Below are 23,612 nucleotides of genomic sequence, written 5' to 3' on the forward strand. Positions count from 1 at the left end.
GCTCTGTAAACTAATGTAAAATCGAACGAATTGAATGCGTTCATGTTTTCATGCCAACGATTTTAAATTTAAAAAAAAAATGATTTGTACATATCGCACACTTGAGCCATTCTAATTCGTTTCCAAACCGATAAGATTCAGTTTTCAAAACCATAGAGGGCATAATTGAAAGGACTGTTAATGATACACGTGAGTGATTTTAAGTACCTTTTTTGTATGTAAGAAAAGGACGACCGTTATAATTTCAGAAATCTTAAATCATCCATAAAATTGATCTGATAGTTTTGTTGCTGTTTTGACAATGCAAATATTGCAAAAACTAGAACTACTTGCAAATGTACAATGCATTAGCGATTCAAAATTGTTATATAATCTGTGAAAATGTTTTTGACGATTTTCATCAGTTCAAAACGCTTTCAATCTCATCCTTTTCTTGTTCACAAAAGAGCAAAATATTCATCTTCTTTATTTCAAAGTGCATCCAAAGCTTTTGTTTCTCTTCAGAACGAAAGAAAATGAAATAGTTGCCACGTGATCTAAATATTAAGGACAAATGTCTCGCGAATGTTTCATCATCTAAGACCAAATCCGAATTCACAAGTTCGTAGAGTGCAAATCTCTGAAATTGTTCTATTTTTTATTATGACAGGCCAGAGCACATTTCTTCTGAGAACATAGTACAGAAATAATCAGTCTTCTGAAACTTGTCCTTATCTTCGGATCTTGTGCTGTTGTTCAGCTGGCATATTTTCTTCCCATCTTCGGTTTTCTTGATGTTGAAAGAGCGGCATCCGGGTTCTTGGGCGCAGGCCGAGCCACAGGCGACCACGCTCTGGGTGATAAACTCCCGGATGCTGTGATCAAGGAGGCAGGTTGAATTGAGAACGCGGCCGTGGGTGTCGGTAGAGAGGCAGTATCGACGGGGTTGGGTTAAGAGATGAGTGCAAGCTGCCTGACGAACACAAAAAGCCTTCATCTTAACCCCACAGCCTGTATCATCCATCCTGTCATTAAAATGTGCGGATATATGAACACAATCTTGATTGTCCCCTTTACCATTATCTGGTTGCCCATCAGCCCATACCAATCTAGGCTCGCCTCCTTCCTGACCGTCACACTCCCAAATTCCTTCAACATCTCTGTCATTGCAAGCAATCCAGGCGTAGAAGTTAATGTACACCTTTCGTGCCAGTTCTGCCATAAACTTCAGTTCCTCGAGCGAGCGAGGAGCGGCCATCTTGCCTCCAAGGTCTTGGCAAGCTGTCTTGGCGTCATCCCAATTATACTTTGAGGAAGTGAGGTGATAACACCCGTTCCCCCACAATTGCCACTCTGGCGGGCAAGAACATTTGACAGGGCATCGAGTGGGGCAGAAATCTGACTCAGAGAGAGCCCTCATCGATAAAATGGCAACCTCAATGGCAAACAATCCGGACATAAACGCCATGATGAGCGGACAATTCAAAACGTTCGCTTTTCAGTCACTCAAGTTTACAAAGTGTCAATATTTCTGCGACCGGACTTGGCTGTGAAACGGCGAGAATCACTGGCTGGCTCGAAATGACAACGCCGCGCTGTGGAACAGCAATATGAGCAACGTGTCACACTCGTCAACAGTGTTTCAGTCCGTTACCATGGCTACAGTAATCATCATTGCCATAGCCACACCAAATACAAACAACGACTGAATTCAATAATACATTTTGCTGGATAGAACATTTTAGGTTGGTTTCCTTTCAACCAGATGTTTGCAATGAAATAGGATAAGTAAACAATTCATAACGTGAAATCTTCTGGGATTTCAGGACTTAGTGGCCCTTTAATACGTCTTCATTGTTTAACACCGTACTGAGTGGCAGCGCATACCGACTAGCAACACCTGCACATACACTGAAATATATTCATGACGAATCGTCGAACAATACAAAAAATATAGCATGACAGATACAGCTTGTTACTGAACTGATGACTTGTGATAGTTTGTGATAACTGACGACTGGCATTGACTTCATCATTGATGTATATGTAGAGCTCTCATTTCCAAGAATTCGATCGTTTGAAAATAAAGCATCGTTGTCGTAATTGGCATAGCGCCGATACTTTCCTCACGAGCACTCACTACTAAAGTGGCACTCATTTTGAAATTAAAGCCGTCTGCAAGTAGGGCCTAGTGGTTCAAGTCTTATGCTCACTGCATCTTAAAGAAAAAGTTTATTAGATAATTCTGCTTCTAGAGCTATTTGGCACGAGAGTAACACTCAATGTAGACTTGGTGCCAAGTCGGCAATTGGTCTTACGTACGGTTACTGGCTCCAGATTCTAGGCCGCTACGGAAGATCATTTTAATTACTTCGAGGGTTTGTACTTTGTGTTGTGTAACATTACAAAATTGATTATAGGGCACTTACACAACTCAACTCAACTCACAATTTCTATACACAAATGATCAAGCTGAGTGTATTGGCCATTAGATCTGCAAACATGTCCCTGCATGAAGTATTGAAAAGAACTCCCCATGTAACGGAATGAATGAGTCCTCATTTGCATAGCGGTGCGCGATTGGATCTCACCGCAAAAATGCGCTGCATATGTATTACGCTGCTTTCATATATGAATAACGGTGCGAGAACGTAATCGTCACGTCGTTAGATTTGTCGCAACCCGGCCGATTACGTACTAATACCAGCCTCGCCGATGGAGTTCGACTGAAGTTCACGGACAAAATACGACTATCTAACGACTTGTTATCAAGTCTACACTAATGCAAGGTTGAACAGTTTCCCATGGAAAGGAATTAGCCACCATTTTAAATGATAAACGTCTCGCCGAGCACTTACCAAATTGCTTGACAAAGAGTGGAACCTTTTAGTCAGGCAGCTTAGGCCAGCTTTTGGAATGGATGTGGACATTCCGGACAAAAGCGCCAAATTTTCCACACATGCTCCTTATTGCCTTAGCTTTCAATTTTTGATAGGAACCAACTTATCCCATAACAATATGGCGGCCATCTTGGATTTCAAAGATGGCTGCCATTGAAAACCTATTTTTACCCATATCTCATCTTCTAAGCCACTTAGGATTAAAGTTTTGGTGTCTAAACATACATTTTCAGGGTCAAGGAATGCAACTGTACCATTTTGGATAGTGTCAAATGGTTTGTTTGTCCAGATACAGTATTGTTGCCATCTTATTTTTGAAGATGGCCGCCGGCATTGAAAACTACATGTATTGCATCTTTAAGCCACTTAACATTGAAATCTTAGTGTCTAAACATATATTTTCAGGGTCAAAGAATGCAACTGAACCATTTGGGTAGTGCTAAATGGTTAGTTTGTCCAGATACATTGCGGTGGCCATCTTGGATTTTAAAGATGGCCACCACTGAAAACCTATCTACCAATATCTGTTCTTCTAAGTCACTTACGATTACAATTTTGGCGTCCAAATATACATTTTCAGGGTCAAGGAATGCAACTATATACCATTTATGACAGTGTCAAATGTTCAGTTTGTACACTATTGTGGCCATCTTTGATTTTAAAGTGCCGCTTGAGAACCAGGACAAGCCGATCACAGACTCGCCTTAATCAATTGGAGCTACAAAAGCGGTTCAGCTGCATGTAGTTGTGGAGAGCCAGAGTTGTATCACATCCTGTAGTGCCAGAGATTTCTACTGGCTAGGTTCAAAGATGGCATTGACGCAGTAAACTGGATGGTATTGGGCCGATACCACCTACCTGTAATTATTGGTTTGTTGTGGCAGTTCCATACAGTATAAACGGTACAAGACCAGAAGTGAGCAAATGCTGGCTCGATTGCACCAAAACGGTTCCGTGTTGACGGTACAGACACCACAGAGTCAGAATTGGTCCAGTGCTTGCCCTATTAAGTGGTAACACCGTTCAGAGCCTGCATTGGACCAGTGCTGGTCTTTTTAAGGCTAACAATAACAGCAAGACGGCGCCGGCAGCCTGAACCGGGCAATTGCAGGCCCTCTTACGATAAACCATGATGAAAAGACGGTAAAAGGCCTGAATCGGGCCATTGCTGGTCCCTATATAATGGCAAGACGGTACACAACCTGAATGGGACCGGTGCCGGTCCTTTCAAGTCAAACCATAATGGCAAAAAGGCACATGGCCTGACTCTTGCCAGTGTTGGTCCTTTAACGGCAACAATATGGCCGCCGTATTAAGTATCTGGACAAACTGACCATTGGACACGATCCTAAATACATGAAGTACTAACCAAAGTGGTTGAGTTGAGTTCCATGACCCTGAAAATATATGATAAGACACCAAGATTTAGATCCTTAGTTCGGAGATTTAGGTTTTAAATGTTTCAATGTTTCAAAAACAAGATGGCCACAATACTGTATTTGGACAAACCAACCACTTTGACACTATCCCAAATGGTACAGTTGAAAATGTTGAAAATGTTGAAAAATGTATGTTTAGACACCAAAACTTTAATTCTAAGTGGCTTAGAATGTGAGATATGGCTAAAAATAGGTTTTCAATGACCGCCATCTTTAAAATCCAAGATGGCCGCCATAATGTCGTTGGATAAGTTGGTTCCTATCAAAAATGGAAAGCTAAGGCATTGAGGAGCATGTATGAAATAAATTGGCGCTTTTGTCCGGAATGTCCATATCCATTCACTAAGCTGCCTGACTACTTTGAGTAATTGCATACTTTGCTCGTAATTGCTACTTTATTATCCCACCAATCGTGACATTATCGGCTGTTGATACGTTATCCCTTGGTTATAACATTATCAGTTGTAACAGACGGGCGTCCCGAAGGCCCGTATCGTTGTTTTTTTTTCATAGAGATATGGCTAGAAATAGGTTTGCAATGGCTGCCATCTTTAAAATCCAAGATGGCCGCCATAATGTCGTTGGATAAGTTGGTTCCTATCAAAAATTGAAAGCTAAGGCATTGAGGAGCATGTATGAAAAAAATTGGCGCTTTTGTCCGGAATGACCATATCCATTCACTAAGCTGCCTGACTACTTTGAGTAATTGCATACTTTGCTCGTAATTGCAACTTTATTATCCCACCAATCGTGACATTATCGGCTGTTGATACGTTATCCCTTGGTTATAACATTATCAGTTGTAACAGACGGGCGTCCCGAAGGCCCGTATCGTTTTTTTTTTTTCATAGAGATATGGCTAAAAATAGGTTTGCAATGGCCGCCATCTTTAAAATCCAAGATGGCCGCCATAATGTCGTTGGATAAGTTGGTTCCTATCAAAAATTGAAAGCTAAGGCATTGAGGAGCATGTATGAAAAAAATTGGCGCTTTTGTCCGGAATGACCATATCCATTCACTAAGCTGCCTGACTACTTTGAGTAATTGCATACTTTGCTCGTAATTGCTACTTTATTATCCCAACAATCGTGACATTATCGGCTGTTGATACGTTATCCGTTGGTTATTACATTATCAGTTGTAACAGACGGTCGTCTAGAAGGCCCGTATCGTTTTTTCACGTAAACGAGTCGGGGAACAGTGTACAACCGCCGAGAAATGTCTGCATGGAGAAGCCTTTTTTCATGTTTGTATCGGACTCCAGTTCCTCTTTTTTATGGGAAAAGACAGGTCCCGTGTTTGCGAATGACCATTCACGGATAGCGTTATAATGTAATAATTCCTCTCAAATAGATTCAATTTCAGCTCGGAAAACGCCACGGATGAACGGTGAAAATAGAAAGTCTGACATTAATTGCGATGCTGGGGCGTCTAGTGAGTACTGCATGGAAAAACAGTAGTTCGGCAACTGTTTTAAAATCCTTCATTGAAATGCAATACAATATGACCAACTTGGAATACACACTGATAGGTTGGGGGAATTTGAGCTATTTATCCATTTATAGATTGTCAATCTGCTGTAACTTTGGGAGATACGATGTTTACGCCGAAAAATACATTCCGAAAAAAAGTCAACGTTCATTGAAAAATAAAACACTCGGGCATTAAAACATTTGGGGAAAAATTCTCTAGCAATAACCCGAGAAATACCAGGTGATATATTTTATATTTTGAAAATTAATTTCATGAGAAATCATTAACTAATATAAAAAAATTGACCGAAACAATAAAGTCTTTCACACACGACAAATACAATCCGAATGAAAGTCAATGTTTCTGGAATAAAAGCAACACATTCCTTTTGCATAGGAAGAAATACCCGTTTTAATGAATTTGAAGTTCGTCCGTTTTACATTTTTGTTTGGGCATCTTACTCGCACACTTTTGCCAACTAGAAATCTAGAATTCCACCCATTTTCCGAATCATAACTCCGCCAGCCAGTGCCAATTTGTGCCCCAAAATCGCGGACAAAATTATAAAAACACATTTTTGAACTAATTCAAAACTCCGCCAGCTACTGCCAATTTGAACCCCAAATCACGGGCAAATCAATAAGTCCACATTCTCCAACTCAAAACTCCGCCACCTAGTGCCAATTTGCCCACCAAATCGCAGACAGAATTCTAAAAATTCATGTTCAACAAAATTCACAAAATAACACATAGGGAAACAACCGACTACGTTCCGGAAAACAAGCTCACTGCCCTAAAAGAAAAAAACACACGATAAACAGGATCTGTTTTGTGAAGCTGCGTACTCTATTCATAGAAGCCACAGGACTGCAGTCAATTACAGAATTTGCCAATAAATCATCTACCTCCTGGTTAAAAATTTTTCTTTGGCAACTGTACACAGATCGTTGTCATGGTAACTACGGTAACTACAAATTTGATGAAAATGTAAAGCTACGCAGGATGGCGCTTGTGAAGGCCAGAAATAATAGGCAACTCAGGAAAAGCTATTAAGAAATGAGCTGCATTATACTCGCCGAGTACGAAATTCTTTTTTTGTGATGCAGCGTTTAATAAATACCACGAGACAATGACCATAGCGGTGAAGACAATTGGGATATTAGCATCTTAGGGGCAATTGAGGGTGTGGGAGGATGGGTCTACACTCGAAACCAGTCTGGTAACAGTTAACATGATGTTGCCTAAACGTCTCATCATTGGCTTGATAAGCCTTTGTCCTATGATCATAAAAAATAAAAGAAAAACCAGCAACAAAAACAAATCAACACTCTCTCGGTAAATTAGCGTTACTAAAACAGAGCGCAAAAAAGGAGTGTATAAACAAACAAACAGACAGAGGGACTTCATTACGGGGAACCACAAGCAGTCATTCAGATCCGAGAGCAAGAGGGCGCAAACAGAGCTAAGTAAACATATATGGGACTTAAAGGACGAAGGGAAAGACTATGAAATCAAATGGGACATAGTTCTGAAAGCACTGCCATACTCTAACGTAAACAAGAGATGCAATTTGTGTATAGCAGAGAAGTACATAATCATATGTAGGCCAGATCTAGGTACACTGAATAAGAGCAGCGAAATCGTCTCCAAGTGCAGGCATCGAGACAGATGTGTTCTTACTTCAGTGACGTAAACGCGTACTAACTTCAATGACGTAACGCGCGTAACGCGTGCGCGCGCTTGATTCGAAATAAGGTAAGATGCTACTTGTATTCTATTTTTCGTCATTCTGCTGATGAGTGCCTTATGGTACGAAACAGTCTGTTCAGAAAGAGAATATTCTGAATTTATTGCATGTTTATAAAATATATATATATATATGTATAAAATACAAAACAAATATATATACCTAAAAAAAGCATTAGTCAGATTTGACTAGAAACCAGTCAATTTTGACTAGCCATTCAGGGTCGGCTGTGTGCAACTGAAAATTAGTCAATCTGACTAGATTCTTCCAGTCAGTATTATTGACTTTGGAAAAATAGTTATGCAAGTAACTGAAATTGGAGTCGAACCCAACTATTATTTCCAGTCAAAGTATGAAACTTTGCATGTTTAACTAAATTCCTAGTCAATTTTCAATTACTAGGAAAACCAGTCAATATTTTGACTAAGTTGTTTTACTGTTTCTATTTTTCTTTCAATATTTAATGTTAAAATCAATTCATAAACAGCTGACAGACGGAAACAAAAAGGATACAATTTAGATATTAAAGGTAGGGTAGATCATTATTTCATTAAAATGAAAACTGTTGATTCTTCTATTGCCTCTCTGGTGTGGTTTGCTAAAACGTTCTGTAAGAAAAAGTATGACAAATGCTTGAGTTTGTGTGCAAACCATAATGATAGAAGAACTGTTGGGAAGGGATTTTTGGTCAAATATCTGGACAATTTCTACGGCTTAATTTTGCTTCATAATTACGGAATAAAAACTCATGCTTCAGTTTGCAGGATTGAGCTTGATATACCTTCGCCAGTTACCACCAAAAACTGCAGAATATTTTAGTAGTCATGGCTGGGCGGAAGGCTAAACATAAAGTCGAAATGATGAAACGTTCATATGTCAAATAACAAGGAAGCGAGGAATGCTCCGTGGTAGCAGAAACAAAGTAGGGAATCAGAATAGAACTCTTTAAAACACTTCAAGAGAACGATTGATATGTTTATCGTACAATTTCATAAACACTTATAGTACTGTTTAGAGGTCTTTACTTGTGAAGTTTAATGTGGGTCAAGATCGTAAACTTAATATCAAGTTTAATTCAAACCGGGTCAAAAATGTGGCTCCTTCGTGTCGATATCAATTATTTTAATATTAATTCTAGATGCATCAACTTTTATCAGTCTCGTGCGAAGGCAAAATGTACATATTTATTCACGTGTACAGATAGTCAATAAAATAATGAGTGCTCAATTTGCATTACGTTTTTATTTAGTAGTAAAAATTAACAGCCGTTGTGGTACTGTTCGGATCTGTCAAAATAACAAAAATATTGGAAATGCCACACAGATTGCCAAGTGCAAGAAAACAAAGTGGAATTTTGACAGAGGCCAATGTTCAAAAGTGCTGGACTTTTCGATCCGAGTGGTAACGTCCATACGGGGATTCAAGCTCATCTCCACAGAGATTGGGGCCTGTGCAACCACCCCCTCCCCAACCCCCGTGACTTCTGCCTCCCGGCTCAGAAATTTCGGGACGGCAAAAACTAGCTATTGCCCCCTTCAGAAAATTAGACCCTCCCCACACAAACACATCGGTTACACCGCTATTACCAACCTAATGTTGGTGTTTTCCCAACTTGTCTTTTTTTAAAGGTTGGGAGTTGGGAGTTGACCGGCATAAAGTCTGAATGACAAAAATCTACTAAAACCTTTTCAGCCTTAAAGTAATAATCAGCATAATGCATGTTCATATACTGTGCACAAAACCGCAGCAGTATCAAAACGCAAAGGCAAACTCAGGATAAGGCGCCCTCTAGCGGTCAAAGCTTCACTCACTATGCACCAATTATTTCGGCGTATGAATTTTCCAAAAGATTTTTTTTTTTCACTCGGACATGAGTTTAAAACATAACTGTGATATGATGAGGAACATTTGTTGGAATTTTACTCCTCAAAGCATACCTCTAAAAACTTGATTTAATCATTAAAAATATATTTCACATTTGGGCCACACCACTGTGTGTTGGCTTGTAAATACATAGGCTTTCATATCCTAGATTTTGAAAGTGCTACATGCAGAACTTCACCAAAACAGTGGTCCCATCATTTGGGTTACGTTTCTTTTACCCACCCTGTTTTGCATGTACTTTGAATGTACATGTATAACAATTATTCATGAGCTGGGCACGGTTGTACCCATACACAGAGTGTATCAAGGTTATACTGACGTCAGCTTACCTGTTATTAAAAATTCAAGGAATAGTTACATTTTTTTTTACACCCCTTTACTTTTTGCTCAACATAATATTGCTAATTGCGCACAATCCTGTCACCAATAAGTACAATAGTTAACCTGCAGGACCGGACAAGCCCTACATCAACGGATGGATGTATTAAGCATTAATTCCCATTTTTTGTAAGATAGTTGATGACAACAATTGGCTCATTTTCTTATTCTGGGAGTCTGATACTAAACGTTTTGCATTTGCTGTCATTTTTAGTTCATGTTACCGGATCCACGAGGTCTTAGGAACATTTTTCCAGTTTCAAATTTGTCATCTACGTATCCTGCGTGCGGGTTCAACCGGCCGGGTGTGTACTCACTGTTTTCATGGTGAACCCCAAACAGTGTTAGTCCCTAATGCGGGGCCAGGTTAGTACAGTACGTGCAAGTACCCAAGGACAGCGATTGCTGTTACTGTTATTGATGAATACGTTTAGTTTAACAATATTGCTTGTGGCCGTGAATGCTCAAGCGCACAGACAGAGGACTGTCGCGTTTGCATTGGCGAAACCACAGTGTTCATTGGGCCGTTAATTTCAACAGCGCGGGCCAGCATAATAGGCACGGTGTCACGGACTTGACCTCTGAGTGCATGACTATTTCAGCGAATTCAAAGAATTAATACGGAAGTACACATATCGGCAAACGATATTTAGCCGGCTGACTTGGATCATAACTGAGCCCTGATACATTTTTACCACACGCGTTTTCTTCCACGCGGAGTTCAGTCAACACACAACAAGTACAGTTGATGAGACAGGATTTATGGATGGGAGACCGATACCTTTGGTATGGCACGCCGGTCCGGAATTGACAAGTACTGCGCGCCGATCGCAATCGCCCTCTGCGTGGTCCGTGGGACCGCTGGGACACTGGTCACCCAAGACGATCTTCACAGTAGTGACCGCGTTTGTGGTCGCTACGACCACGTTTGCATTTTACTTCGTGAATGATAGTGTCGCCGTGGATTTTTCAACAACAGGTACTAAGCAGGTTATTTTCACACTTAAAATTCACGCCCCGAAAAAGATTGTTCTAATGTTCAATACATGTAGCTTTTTCCGGAACGTCTGTTTCATCCTACGCCATATGATGTCACTGAAGATCAGTCGGTAAGGCGCAGAATATGTTGAAAATACATCAATCTTGGACAAGCCGGCAATAGTGGATTCGTTATGCTTTGTAAGAGTACAGTACATGTACTTTGGAAACGTACAATCTGAAAAGTGGAAAAGATATGGAACCTGCTGACGGGGGGAGCTGTGGTGAACCACTGCGTATACCATACGTACAGGGCGAGGGGGGTCTTATAAAAGTCGGCATATCGTGCGTACGTACATGGACGGTCCCTTGTCATTTTTATGTTCTGCGGTATATTTCCTTCATTTAGTTAATTGCTGCAACATTTAGTATTCGCATAACATAAATACTTTGTCAGGTTGTTTGAATTCATATTCATTGACAAGACACATCCATCTGTGGTTGTAATTCCAGTTGTCTGGGCTTTTAACTATCGTAATGTATCTGCCCCTGCACTGGACAAGCCCTTGGCGGCCATCAATCTGCCTCGAGCCAAGACTACAACGTCGGGCAACGACACAGGAGGGTACTGTCCTCCGCTAAAGAACATCTCAAATCTCAGTAAGTGACCACGCCCCCCCCCCAATAAATGCGGCAGAGCTATTAAATCAAAAATAATAGTACTTTGAATTTAAAAAGAAATGGGTATGAGGTGTTGTTGGGATACAGAAAATAATTAGGGATTTATGTTTCTCATTGATAATATTTGTTTTCCTTTTTCCTTTTTTTTTAAATAAAAAAGAGGAAAAAATTTGAGTACTGCTACAATAATGATGAAAACTTTACAGTGGGTAACGTGGTAGCTTACCAAAGTGTTGGGCCAAATATTAACAGTGATTGTTAGCAGTGTCCGATGTGCAATTTTAAAGTTCCAATTTTTCAAGTTTACTTTACACTATTATTACTCAAAAACTGGACACGACGTCACGTTGAGGCAATAAGAAGAAGCTTGTACAGTACCTCTTTCCCCCACACAAAACAAAACAAGCAGCCAAGTTATGAATTAATTGAGTAACTTAATTACAAACAAGAGCTCTTTCGGTGTGTACACCGAAACAGCTAATTACAAAAATTAATCATTTACAATGGCTTAAATGAATTATTACTGCCTTATTAGCTATCAACAAGTTGTAATCGGGTTATTTGGCTATATGGTGAGTGTTTGAATATTTTTTTTACAGCATGACCTCAGAAAGTTCCAATCACGTAAAGTCTGTCACGAGCCAACGTTGCCCATCAGGCCGGCGTTTATCTCCGGTTTCAGTAGCATGAAAAGACTGAGAATATGTCATGCTAGTAAATCACAGGTATCCCCAGCTAATGCCGGTACCCATTTATACTCCTGGGTGGAGAGAGGCAAGTGGGAGTAAAGTGGCTTGCCCAAGGACACAACAAATGTTCAGCAGTTGGATTCGAACTCTGACCCTCTGATCATGAGTCACAAACCCCAACCACAAGAGCACACTCCTCAAATCCACTCATGTTCCACAGTAACCTCTAACGATTCTTGTATATCGATTTCACATGCTCCTCTCAAGACAAAAGTAATGTGCTGCACCTTGAAGAAACATCGATGGACACAACAGAGTCTCTTGTCTTTGGAGATATGAAGGACAAGATTCTACACCTTGTGGAAGGGGGCAACCGACACTTGAGGGCGCCCTCGCTACAAACGACCTCCACGTCTAGCTACGATGGGCTCCTGGATAGTCTTATCCCGCTGGGGGCCACCGTGGGCAACTACTCCTACTTACCAGGAGGACACTGGAGGCCAAGACACTGCACGCCAAGATGGAAGGTAGTCAATGAACCCATGTAGGCAGATACGATCATTTGCATAAGATCATGAAGAAGAAAATGGTCGACACAATGGCTTAACTAAGAGGAATGAAGACACCCCGATCGAGGCTTGCGCCCCGGTTCTTGTTCCCCTTTCCCCGCTCAGAATTTGAGGGGAGGCTATAAGGTGATAATATTCTATTGTTAAAACCCTAGTGCCCAATCCTGAAAAGGAGGTGCTTCCCTTCATGCCTCTTTCTTTCCGGCAAATTGGAGCCAAGATATATACGCCATTGGGCCGACCCCCTGCAATGTTGACTCCCTGCAATGTTGACGGGCTAAAGATGCTCGTCGGATAAGGAACTCTCGGTTTCTTTTCTCCACCCAGGTTGCTATCATCATTCCTTACAGACATCGGGAGTATCACTTGCCGATACTTTTGCGACATCTCGTTCCGATGCTTAAGAGACAACTCCTTCAGTTCGCTATCTACGTCGTAAACCAGGTAGGTTGATCGTGAACACCATAATTATTCTCTCTGATAATGAGACCAGCTTTTCAACGTCCACTTTTAAACACATTTGGAGCCCAAAGGAACGTAGATGATAATATTGTACAATTACTGTTTGAAGACCGTAAACAAGATTTTACAACATTAAAGTGGGATATCAAACTTACAACCATTATATATATACAACCATTTAGAAATGTTGTCAGCACCAAAAAATGCCTGCCGGATTGATCGCAACTTACATTGGGTTAAAACAAAATTATTGTGCGCAAAATAACTAAGAAATGTCAGCTGTATTTGAACAATTAATCCCTGTTGAGACAAGATAAGTTTCCGGTAGCACCATGTGAATAAATCTCTTTTCCGAGTATGTGTGGTTCTCGGAAAAGAACCGGGGGGACTCAACGTTTCGAACAGTATGCTCTGCCCGTCGTCAGGAGAGTGAGGGATTCCAACGAAGATGCAATGTTATAATCCCTGTTGGTTTGTGTTAAGTTTAAGACAAAGATGCCTAATATATGCACGGCTGAGCCGAATCTCAATATCCTGTATCGAAACTTGAGATCATCAAGTTCCAAATTTCGCTACCACATTTCGAGATCTGGTATGTGCGATCCTATAACTTCATTCCAACACGGTCTCCGAACGATAAACCATTCATTCAAGAGCATTACCACTGAACCAGCCCGACTTTCTCTTGTTCCCAAACAGGAAAATGATCTGCCTTTCAACCGCGCTACGTTGATGAACGTAGGCTTCCTAGAGTCTCTGAATTTCTCCAAGTGGGACTGTTTTGTCCTGCACGACGTGGACCACGTGCCACTGAGTGATCTGAATAACTACGGGTGTACAAACATGCCAAAGCGAATGTTGTCTGGATCGGACAGATGGAACAACAAGTAAGGCGGTTAATTTGGATTTATATCTGCTCTGGGATACACATTTCATGTGAAATTGAATTAGATTCATGATGGGCCAAGAAGCTGCAAGCTAATCGGCCATGCCTTCTGACATTGAGCCCAGCAGGGGCGTTAAAATAATACACGGGTTCTTATGTAGCGCTTTTAAAGATTTACGCGCTTTACATCATATTACCTCTGATCATTGGGCCAATTAAACACACCAAATATCATCTCAGCTCGCCCTGGGGAGTATACAGCTTGATGCTGCCACTTCGGCGCAAGTCAGCTACAATCAATCACAATGACCATCTCTGCCCTCACAGGTACCCATTCACTCCTGGGTGGGGAGAAGCAATGAGTGACAAAAGTGCCTTGCCCAAGGGTACAACGCACTATCCCCAGGCTGGACCAATAACCTGCAGGATTACCCGCAGACCATGAATACAATGCCCCACACCACAAGCCCCCGGCACTCACACGAAACTGGGGCCATTGTAAAGGAGCACATAGGGCTCTCTCCCATGTCCCCGACCCCTTAGCTACGTCGTTAGACCACACCTCCCACATAATCGTTTGGCTATGTCACAACTTAACCAGTTTCGTTTTTACCAATCTACATGTATATGAGTGGCACTCGTTGCAAAACAAACGAGCAACAAAGAAAATGATTATTAATACACCGTACAACCATAGGCACTGGAAAACCAAGGGCCTGTTTGTTTCATTCCAGAGCCTGATCGAGATCATGACATAATCCAGCGCCGTGAGAAAACAAACAGCTGGACCACTCTCGCGCGTCTAATCCTTTAGGGCGCACATGTAGTCTGCTTCAGATTTTGTAAGCAGAAGGGCTATCGTTATGATAAGCCATCTATAATTTCCAGAAAAAGTGAACCAATACCTTACTTTGTTTAATCATTAAACTACATTCTAAAAGAATCATGAAGAAATATTGTCAAAAAAGCTAAATAATATTGATGCTTCAAAATCTACTTAAAAAAACTCACTTTTTCTCTCCGTCCGTCGTGCACGGCGTCATCTTTGATCTTGCGCGCGAATCCACCTCCTGTCGGACCACTGATCACGATCCAGATCTGCGCGAAACAAACAGGAAAACAGGCGTAAATGCTCCATTTAAGCACAAAAGTTTGTCAACCACGTACGGTTGAAATGTAGATGTAAATCGCTTATGATACACTCGCATGCGTTCTTTGTTTTGAGCAAAAGGAACCAATGACATAGCCTAGACATGCGGTACAATAGCAGCACTGATTGTTTTATTTGTCCACGTGCAGGATACCTTACCGTACTTTCTTTGGAGCTGTCACTGGTATGACGAGGGAGAATATACGGACCATCAACGGCTTCCCCAATGTATACTGGGGCTGGGGAGGCGAAGACGATGAGATTTGGAGACGAGTGAGGGCGCACCATATTCGCATAATTAAAACAAAAGGCCCGACTCACTTCTACAAGGTCATTGCACATCACCATGACAGCGCTCCGAAAAATAAAGATAGGTAGGACTAAATGTCGAAGACAATTGTAGTAAAAGTAAAACATAAAGTCTGTCACGAGCCAATGAGACCGGTGTTAGCTCCGGTTTCAGGAAGCATGAAATGACTGAGAATACATGTATTTCTATTCCCCCTGGATGGGATGCCAGTCCATCGCAGGTTACCCGCCAGCTAATGCGGTTACCCATTTGTACTCCTGGGTGGATAGAGGCAAGTGGGGGTTAAGTGGCTTGCCCAAGGACACAACATGGGGTTAAGTGGCTTGCCCAAGGACACAACATATGGCCAGCAGCTGGATTCGAACCCCTGACCTTCTGATCATGAGACACGAACCCTAACCACTAGGCCACACTCCCCCAAAGATAATTGGAAAGACAATTTTGCAGCCCCACCCCCTTATAAAAGAGAGAAAATGGACAAACATGTACACGAAAGAAAACAACTCAGACGCGCGAGGGCGCTGTAGTTGTCATTTTATGTTACGGAGAGAAGTGAATGAGTTTCACTACTCAGCAGTAATAATCACCATATAGTTGCATTAATTGCTGGCAAATATCAACTCGTACCCCGCTTACCGACAAAGACGGAATATTTTTTTTTGGGGGGGGGGGGGGAACAGACTGCATTCTTATTGGTTCTCCAAGTATTGTTTTCATGTTGTCTAAGCGCGAGAACCGATAACCCTACACAAATAATAATGTCGGAATTAGAAGCCGTACGCATTATTGTTATGCGTTAAGGCAGCGGCAGAGATTAATAAAACCTTGGTGCATTCATTGTTACTAAATTAAACACACAAAGAAAACTCACTGAGATGCAGAGGTCCATGTGATGTCGCATTGAAAAGCTCGTAACTTATCTAATATGCTAAAAGGATTCAATTTTAAACATTTCAGAGAGTCATACCAAAAGCACGGACATAATTGCGAATCCTCCTATGCAAACATACATTCTGTGCCAAGTTGTCCTTTCAGTCAAAATCAATCAAGTGACTGTCTTCAATAGTATAAGAGCTTCCAACCTACAGTAAACAGGATTTACTGGTTATGATACAGCTATGCTTTGACTGTAGGTGATTGATAAGCCAGCTGTGCCTACCACTTGCCTGCTTTTGTCTGTTGACTTAATTTTACTAGTCATAGTGCCCGCTTGAAATATGATCTGACTGTTGATGACTAGCCTATGTAGATGGCATGGCAGGGAACATAATTGCTTATTTGACTGTAGTTGACTGTTCTGATAGCAGAAGGTTTATTTTTAAAGTTACGACTTTTGCGTTGTGTTTAATTGAAATCTACCATTAGCGCTCACCTTTTTTTTTTTTTTTTTACAGAAAGAAGCTCCTTCGTACGTTCAAATCACGCTTCAACCACGACGGGTTAAACAACATAAAGTACGCTCGACTACGCATAGAACTCCATGCTCTCTACACAAATATATCGGTTGACATCCAAAAACTTTGAGCATAATGTCTATCCACTGTGCTGCAACTAATTTAATACATTGTTTCAAGAAACCAATGATGTAATGTAAGGACAATATTACATGTCATAAATAAATATGGTATGTTAGGTGCCGATTTCAGGAAAAAAGTCTCTGCGCATTTTGTAAAGGCTTTATTCGAAAGAAAATAATGCAGCTGCACAGCCAGTCTTCAAACGGCACTACTTCGGTTCCAGATATTCAAAAGCTCTGTGAATACAGCACTATAGTACAGTAGTGATTGGCTGGTCGGCAAGCCGCTATCCAATCACAGTCTTTGTTATATCATGGATTGGCTGGCTTCCCGAGTGCAATAAATTAGGAACTCAACAAGTTCAGTAGTCAACTTCGAACAAAGGCAGAAGAGCGTGACGGGAAATGCTGGTTCAATGATAGATAGCCTACATACCTTCCATACCGTTGTCTCCATACACTCCAGCTAGGAAAACAAAGATGGAAAAAGGGAAGGCCCACCATGGAGTGAAATAAGGAAAACAGCCGTCCCGCGCTTCATACTTTGCTCTGACGTACTTTGGGAGCAGGGCGCCCTCCAGAGGAGAAAAGAGCAGTCACACGTAATCGCGCAGCGGTATCCGCTCCGTTCGCAAGTCACCGGCAAAGAGAGTACTACAGTTGGGGGTGACCGACCGACGCCATCTTGCCTGACTGCAATTCATTTGCTGCGAAGCGCGGCCACTGCGTGTACATAAATAGTACAAATCCCCTGGTGTACGTGCATCACACACAAGGAACAGTGCGCGTCAACCAGCGAAATGTCCAGCCCATGGGACGTCGTTGCTAGGTAAAAGGGCGCCCTCTTTGTCGGCGCACGAAGCCCATTGGCCGATTTTTTTCGCCAGCGGGAGTTGGGCGGACAGCAACCTTATCTCACCACTGGATAAATCGTGCTGGACCATCAAAATGATAGACACTGCTCTATTTCAGATGTTGAACTGTGACTTTGAACTTTTGACAATGGGAGATGATACTCAAATGATCGAACTACAATTTCTCAAAAGTATTCATGTTTAATGATAAGAAATAAAAGCCATAACGATAATGCATGTCAACATCTGCTCCAATTCACTGTTTGCAGGACACAAAGGCCGTTTTGGCTGTGGTAGTTTCAAAATAATAATTGTGAATGGTTTTTTTTTTTATTAATAAGCCGTATATCCGAAGATAACAATTATGTGCTTCATCATACGCCCGAATGTACGCCCTTCAATAAAGAAGGTACAAATGGTTGCCATAACATTAAAGCTTTGTTCTGATGTCAGTTAAAAAAAATAATTTGGAATCCTCTTTGGTTGTCGTGCTTGATGCCTGCACAAAATTAAATAGCATTGATGATCATGCTGTCGTATGCTCTGGCGATCTTGTTGTTAAATAACATAAACTTAATTTTGTACAGTCATCGATTTGCTCGGATTGAATGGCGGCCTTGGTATTAAAAAAAACATTGATAGCAACTCTAAACGTTATCTGCAGCAATAACATTAAGGGAGTAGCTGACAATTGAGACGGTCTTCACTTCTACACTGAGCTCCGGTGTGGCGACATCTGGAAAAAAAAGATGTTGCCAAAACGTCTCATCATTGGCTTGATAAGCCTTTGTCTTACGATCAGACTTTCGGCGAAATTGGAATGACAAAAGGACCTAGATGAATTATCAAGCACGAGCCCAATAGTCTGCAACTTGTAGGCCCAACATTATGACATGATGAACAAAAGCCACCAAAATTAATGACATGTCGGCAATCCCAATGTTTAAGAACGATAACAGTCTACTTGGTACCAGACTGGTGTACCAGTCATATTTGTAAACTTAAAAAAAGAAGAAATATCTGATGGTTGAATAATTATAGACAATTACTTAACAACTGCATTGTAAGAGGTAGATTCAAAGTAGATTCGAAGCACCTTTTGTTTGATTTCACCGCTTTAAGTTTCTGTCGTCTTAAATTAGACGGATGTTGTTCAATTCTGATTGTATTTGATGTAGCATAATGTTGCTGAATTCCCATTACCTACTGTTCAGTCTTGAATAAAGTCTGGTCTGACAGCCTATTACACTTCAACATCTGAATTAAGACTACGATTCCATCAATCTCTTCGTTACGTCCCTAGGGTAGAAAAAAATCCGGGGAAAATGCGCTTGAACAGAAGAAGCTTGAAAATAATTAGGTCCGTTTTTTAATGTCAGAGTAAGACTGAGATGAAATCTCTTGAAGGACACAGCGCATAGAAATTATGTTGCGTGTTATCAGTTAGTGATTAGCATTTCTCATTGATTGATCCGCCCTTTGAATGGCGGACTGAAAGTCAAAGAAAATATTAGGCAACTCTAAGCGCTATCTGCATCAATTCAAGGGAGAAGCTGATTTGAGACAGTCTTCACTTCTACACTAAACACCAGTGAAAATGATGTCGCCAAAACGTCTCATCTTTGGCTTGATAAGCCTTTGCCTTATGATCAGATGCACTGGTGGTAATGAGAGGTGCTAAACAAAACTGTCAAAAAAAATCCACAGTTATCCTCAAGATTCAAGCATGAATCACACGTACCTCCTGAAAATATTATGGATGCGTTCGAGTAGCTCACCCGGATCGACTCTGGTAACAGCAGACGGGTTAGCCACGAGAGCTGGGTTTTAGTTTGAGATTTACTGCTTTTCAGTCAATTGCACAACTCAAAAAAAGTTGGGCTGGATTAATACAGCCTCTAAAGTCGCAATAAACTCAATAAATAATTACCTTTAGACTTCAAATAAACTTGATTTTTGGGTCCGCTGTCTGGCCGCCATATTTGCCCGTTTCTAGGGATGAACAACGCATGCGTGTGACGTATCTCCACCACTGACTCCGCTCCACGAGCAGGGTCTGTGGTGGCTGACCCAGGTGAGCCCTGAGAATGACGTCAGAGCTAATCGAACGGCACGGGGCTGACCCGTGTCGACCCAGGTGTGCTAATACGAACGCACCCTACATGAAACTGTTAATTGTTCATTTTTCAGGCAATTTTGGTGAAAACAGTGAACTAAATTGTGGTTTGCAAATGCATTTTATAACACGAAAATCTGATGAAATTCTAATGCTTTGACAATGAATTCTGGGTATCATAAGCGATGTTTCGGCATCATTAAAAAAGCTTCATGTTTCGCACCAAGGACTTCACAGTAATCCCTTTATTTGTAAAAATATTTCAAGAATACGCTTTTTGCTGTATCATATACACGTGGGCTTTACAATAAAGAAGGTACGAACGGTAACCATGACAACGAAGCTTGCTTCTGGTGAAGGTAAATGGTGAATACATAGATTTGGAATTTTCTTTGATGTCGTCTTTGATGCGTGCACCAAATTATATAATATCCCGAGTGATGGCAAGCCAGTGTGTATTTGGCACCACTTGGCACCAACTTGGGGCCATGTGACTAATTTGCATTCAGGGAAGGTAGATATGAAAGTCGGGCAATCCTTACTGTTTGATGCTGTACACGATTCTGAATTCCCGTCAACTACATGTTATGTTTCAGTATTTAATAAAGTTTGGTCTGACAGCCTGTTTTCACTTTGTCAATCTCTTCATTGTGTTCTTGTGGTAGAAAAAAATCCAGGGGAAAAAAAAAGCACGATTAAATACTAGAAGCGTCATCGTGTTGGGTCCATTTTTTTCACAATTGGACGAAATCTCTTTTATTACTGGCACGTCGCATTTAGGCCAACGTTGCGTGCCATCAATGAGTGATTAGTTTAATACTGTGCCTATATCAGTGATCGTTCTAAACGAAGGGCGAGCTTTGTATTAAAATAAACTATATATAGCAACTCTAATCGCTATTTGTAACCAACACTGGCAGCATCTTCATATCTACACTAAGCACCAGTGAGGTAACATCTTGAAATGATGCTGCCTGAGTTGCATGAGGATGAGTTGCATCAAACTAATATGGCTTGACAGTGTTGTAGGTCTCGAGACCGGTCTCGGTCTCGGTCTCGAGACCACTTTTTGCCGGTCTCGGTCTCGGTCTCGGTCTCGGGAGCTGTGGTCTCGGTCTTGGTCTCGGTCCCCTTTGGTCTCGATATTTTGGCTGGTCTCGAGTCGAGACCAGCCAAAAAGTGAGGGGGGGGGCGGATTCCACCCCCGGCCCTTTTAGGGTTAAGTAAAGAATCAGTTTAGGGCAAATGTGACTGCAGTGTGATGCTAATGGACATGTCTCTCTTCACTTCCTAGTGAGTGAGGCATAGTCCAATAACCATTGCTCCTCTTCTTATTTCTCGTTTTTATTGTGGGATAATATGTTGAAACAAGCACTTTATAGCCATCCTCATTGATTCCAAATTCAACTGAGATTTAAATCTTATGAATCAAGACTGAAACATTATTTTTACCGTCAGATTTTGAATTTTGAATATAGGGAACAATTCAACTCTTTTTCCCTAGAAATATTGGTGATTTTTTTCTCGATTTTCCTTTTCAATTTTTCCTTTATTCGTGGAGGCGGGAAAACGATTTTTTTTAAATTATATTTATTAATTGATATTCATCAATTCGTAGACCGTTAAATTGGTATTAGTGGTGGACAGCTGAATTTTGTGATCTCTTTATTAAAATAGACACGACTTGGGAATAGTATGCAAATTACGTGAAATGTTCACAGTTACTACTCAATAACATGTTCTTTATCCCAATTATATTTTTTACAAAATGGAGCGTGCCATTTTTTTTTTATCATACGGTCACTTTCTTTTTGACTCGCCATGTATTCATCTTTTCATCTGTGATAAACACAAATTGAGCTACTGCCATGGTCACACAAAAATAGAGTCTTATTGCCTGTCTCGTCTCCTTCCTAAATGTCAATTGCGTTTGCATGAGTCGAGAAGACTTTTGTTTCATTAATCGCTATTATGCTGTTTACGGCCATCACAATAAGCGATTAGAATATTGGCAATGTCGTACTTGTCACTAAAATACTCAAGTAAATTGCCCGGCAAAGTAGCCGATGCGAGCGATACGCTTGCACGGTACAAAACACAGAGAGGTGTGCGCACTGAGCCATGCATCCTAAAAGTGCATCTCGCCCACCACATTCAGTTTGTTACAGCGCCCTGAATATCGGCCATATTCTCTAAAAGGCTTATGACGATGATGACGGCGGGCAGATGAACAGAAGATAGATCAGGCAAATATGGTTCATTGATCTTCTATAGTATATGTAACGTTATTGACATTAAACAAAAATAAAGTGGCATTACATTTCAGCCTTAGCCAGGCCTTCTTCAGAGGTAAATGACAGAGGAACAAGAAACAAACATGTAAGGGGACACACAAACATGCAGGGTTGGAAGGAGAATCACAAAGAGGGATGGGGGGGGGGGCAGACCAATCCATCTCTCAATTTTTGGTCTACATGTACAAATCTTTATTCCATGACTGAAATTTAAAAAAATAAATCAATATTTTCTTGCTCCAATTTTTTTTCGAATCAGGTTTACAAGGAGGTCCAATGTAAAATTAAAGTTGCATTTAAATATCCGTTAGTGGTCATTGCTGAAACCAAAGGCTGGCTCTAGAGTTTAGGGTCCGAGTTCCTATAACAGATGAAACATCCACCTTTAACTTTTTACTTTTGTCAAGTTTCAACATGTTCAAGTTTTGCAAAACCTAGTACAAATAGTCGTACTCCTAAGTTAGAGTTTCTTCGTCAGATTTACACTTTATAGTAGTTAAACAATATTTTTTTAATTGATTGTGACAATAACAAATTCTGTTGCCATGTTGTAATTTATGGCATGAAGCAAACACGAAGAGCACTCGCATGACACAATTAAGCAGGTACAAGTGATTCCTAACTTTCAATCACTTCCTTCACATCCCCATGAACATCAACATCTCAAGGACAGACTGTTCAGCTGTAATTAGTGTCTTGTTGTTTATTTAGATTATTGTTATTTATTATCCGCGGTCTCGGTCTCGGTCTCGGACCATTTCGGTCTCGGTCTCGGTCCACCTTGAAGGGGCTGGTCTCGGTCTCGGTCTCGGTCTCGCAGCTTCAGGTCTCGGTCTTGGTCTCGGTCTCGGACTATCCGGTCTCGACTACAACACTGGGCTTGACATATTTTTGGGAAAGACTCAACTTGAAGGGCAGGTTTAATATTGGAAGAAAATATTGACGGTAGCTCTAGCCTTGACCAAGGCTATCAGCTTGTTCCCATTATGAGCTTGTTCCCGCTACCGCACACCGCGCGCGCAGCAACACAATGTTGTACTATCCGGTTCGTTAGTGTGACGTCACCTCCAGCACTTTCTGCACGATTGGAACCGGAAGTTAACGCAGCTCGAGCGGTTGTAGCCAATGAGCGCTAGTAATCAATGGTGGGTGCGCGTGAATGACGTTTTTACTAACGAACCGGATACCGTTAGCCCCAACGACCCTTGCGTGTGCTTTGTGTGCATGTACGTACGCCCCACACTCACTTCCGCAAACAGCCGTACAGTAAGTCGACTTCCGCCTCGACTTAATACTGTACGGCTGTT

General features: G+C 41.2%; 2 protein-coding genes across 2 annotated transcripts; one reads left to right on the forward strand and one right to left on the reverse strand.

Moving 5' to 3' along the window:
• Positions 1-483: 483 nt before the first annotated feature.
• Positions 484-1,913, reverse strand: LOC119728903 (snaclec convulxin subunit beta-like). Its single transcript, XM_038201333.1, has one exon. It carries the CDS (start codon positions 1,445-1,447, stop codon positions 641-643), a length of 807 nt encoding a protein of 268 aa, XP_038057261.1. The 5' UTR covers positions 1,448-1,913; the 3' UTR covers positions 484-640.
• An 8,474-nt stretch (positions 1,914-10,387) lies between these two features.
• On the forward strand, positions 10,388-17,479 carry LOC119727144 (beta-1,4-galactosyltransferase 6-like). Its single transcript, XM_038199009.1, has 7 exons — positions 10,388-10,779; positions 11,292-11,438; positions 12,416-12,675; positions 13,045-13,161; positions 13,879-14,066; positions 15,365-15,589; positions 16,920-17,479. The coding sequence occupies exons 1-7, from the start codon at positions 10,563-10,565 to the stop codon at positions 17,047-17,049; spliced, it is 1,284 nt and encodes a 427-aa protein (XP_038054937.1). The 5' UTR covers positions 10,388-10,562; the 3' UTR covers positions 17,050-17,479.
• Positions 17,480-23,612: the final 6,133 nt, after the last annotated feature.

Source organism: Patiria miniata, unplaced genomic scaffold (genome assembly GCF_015706575.1).
Source record: "Patiria miniata isolate m_02_andy unplaced genomic scaffold, ASM1570657v1 HiC_scaffold_20, whole genome shotgun sequence".
Taxonomy (NCBI): domain Eukaryota; kingdom Metazoa; phylum Echinodermata; class Asteroidea; order Valvatida; family Asterinidae; genus Patiria; species Patiria miniata.

What these genes read in the sequence shown, in the direction of transcription:
- LOC119728903 (XM_038201333.1), bottom strand. Translation starts at nt 1,447, where the DNA reads ATGGCGTTTATGTCCGGATTGTTTGCCATTGAGGTTGCCATTTTATCG.
- LOC119727144 (XM_038199009.1), top strand. Translation starts at nt 10,563, where the DNA reads ATGGATGGGAGACCGATACCTTTGGTATGGCACGCCGGTCCGGAATTG. An exon ending in CGTGGATTTTTCAACAACAG is followed by an intron (nt 10,780 to 11,291) that starts GTACTAAGCAGG and finishes TTGTAATTCCAG; the next exon opens with TTGTCTGGGCTTTTAACTAT. An exon ending in CTATCTACGTCGTAAACCAG is followed by an intron (nt 13,162 to 13,878) that starts GTAGGTTGATCG and finishes GTTCCCAAACAG; the next exon opens with GAAAATGATCTGCCTTTCAA.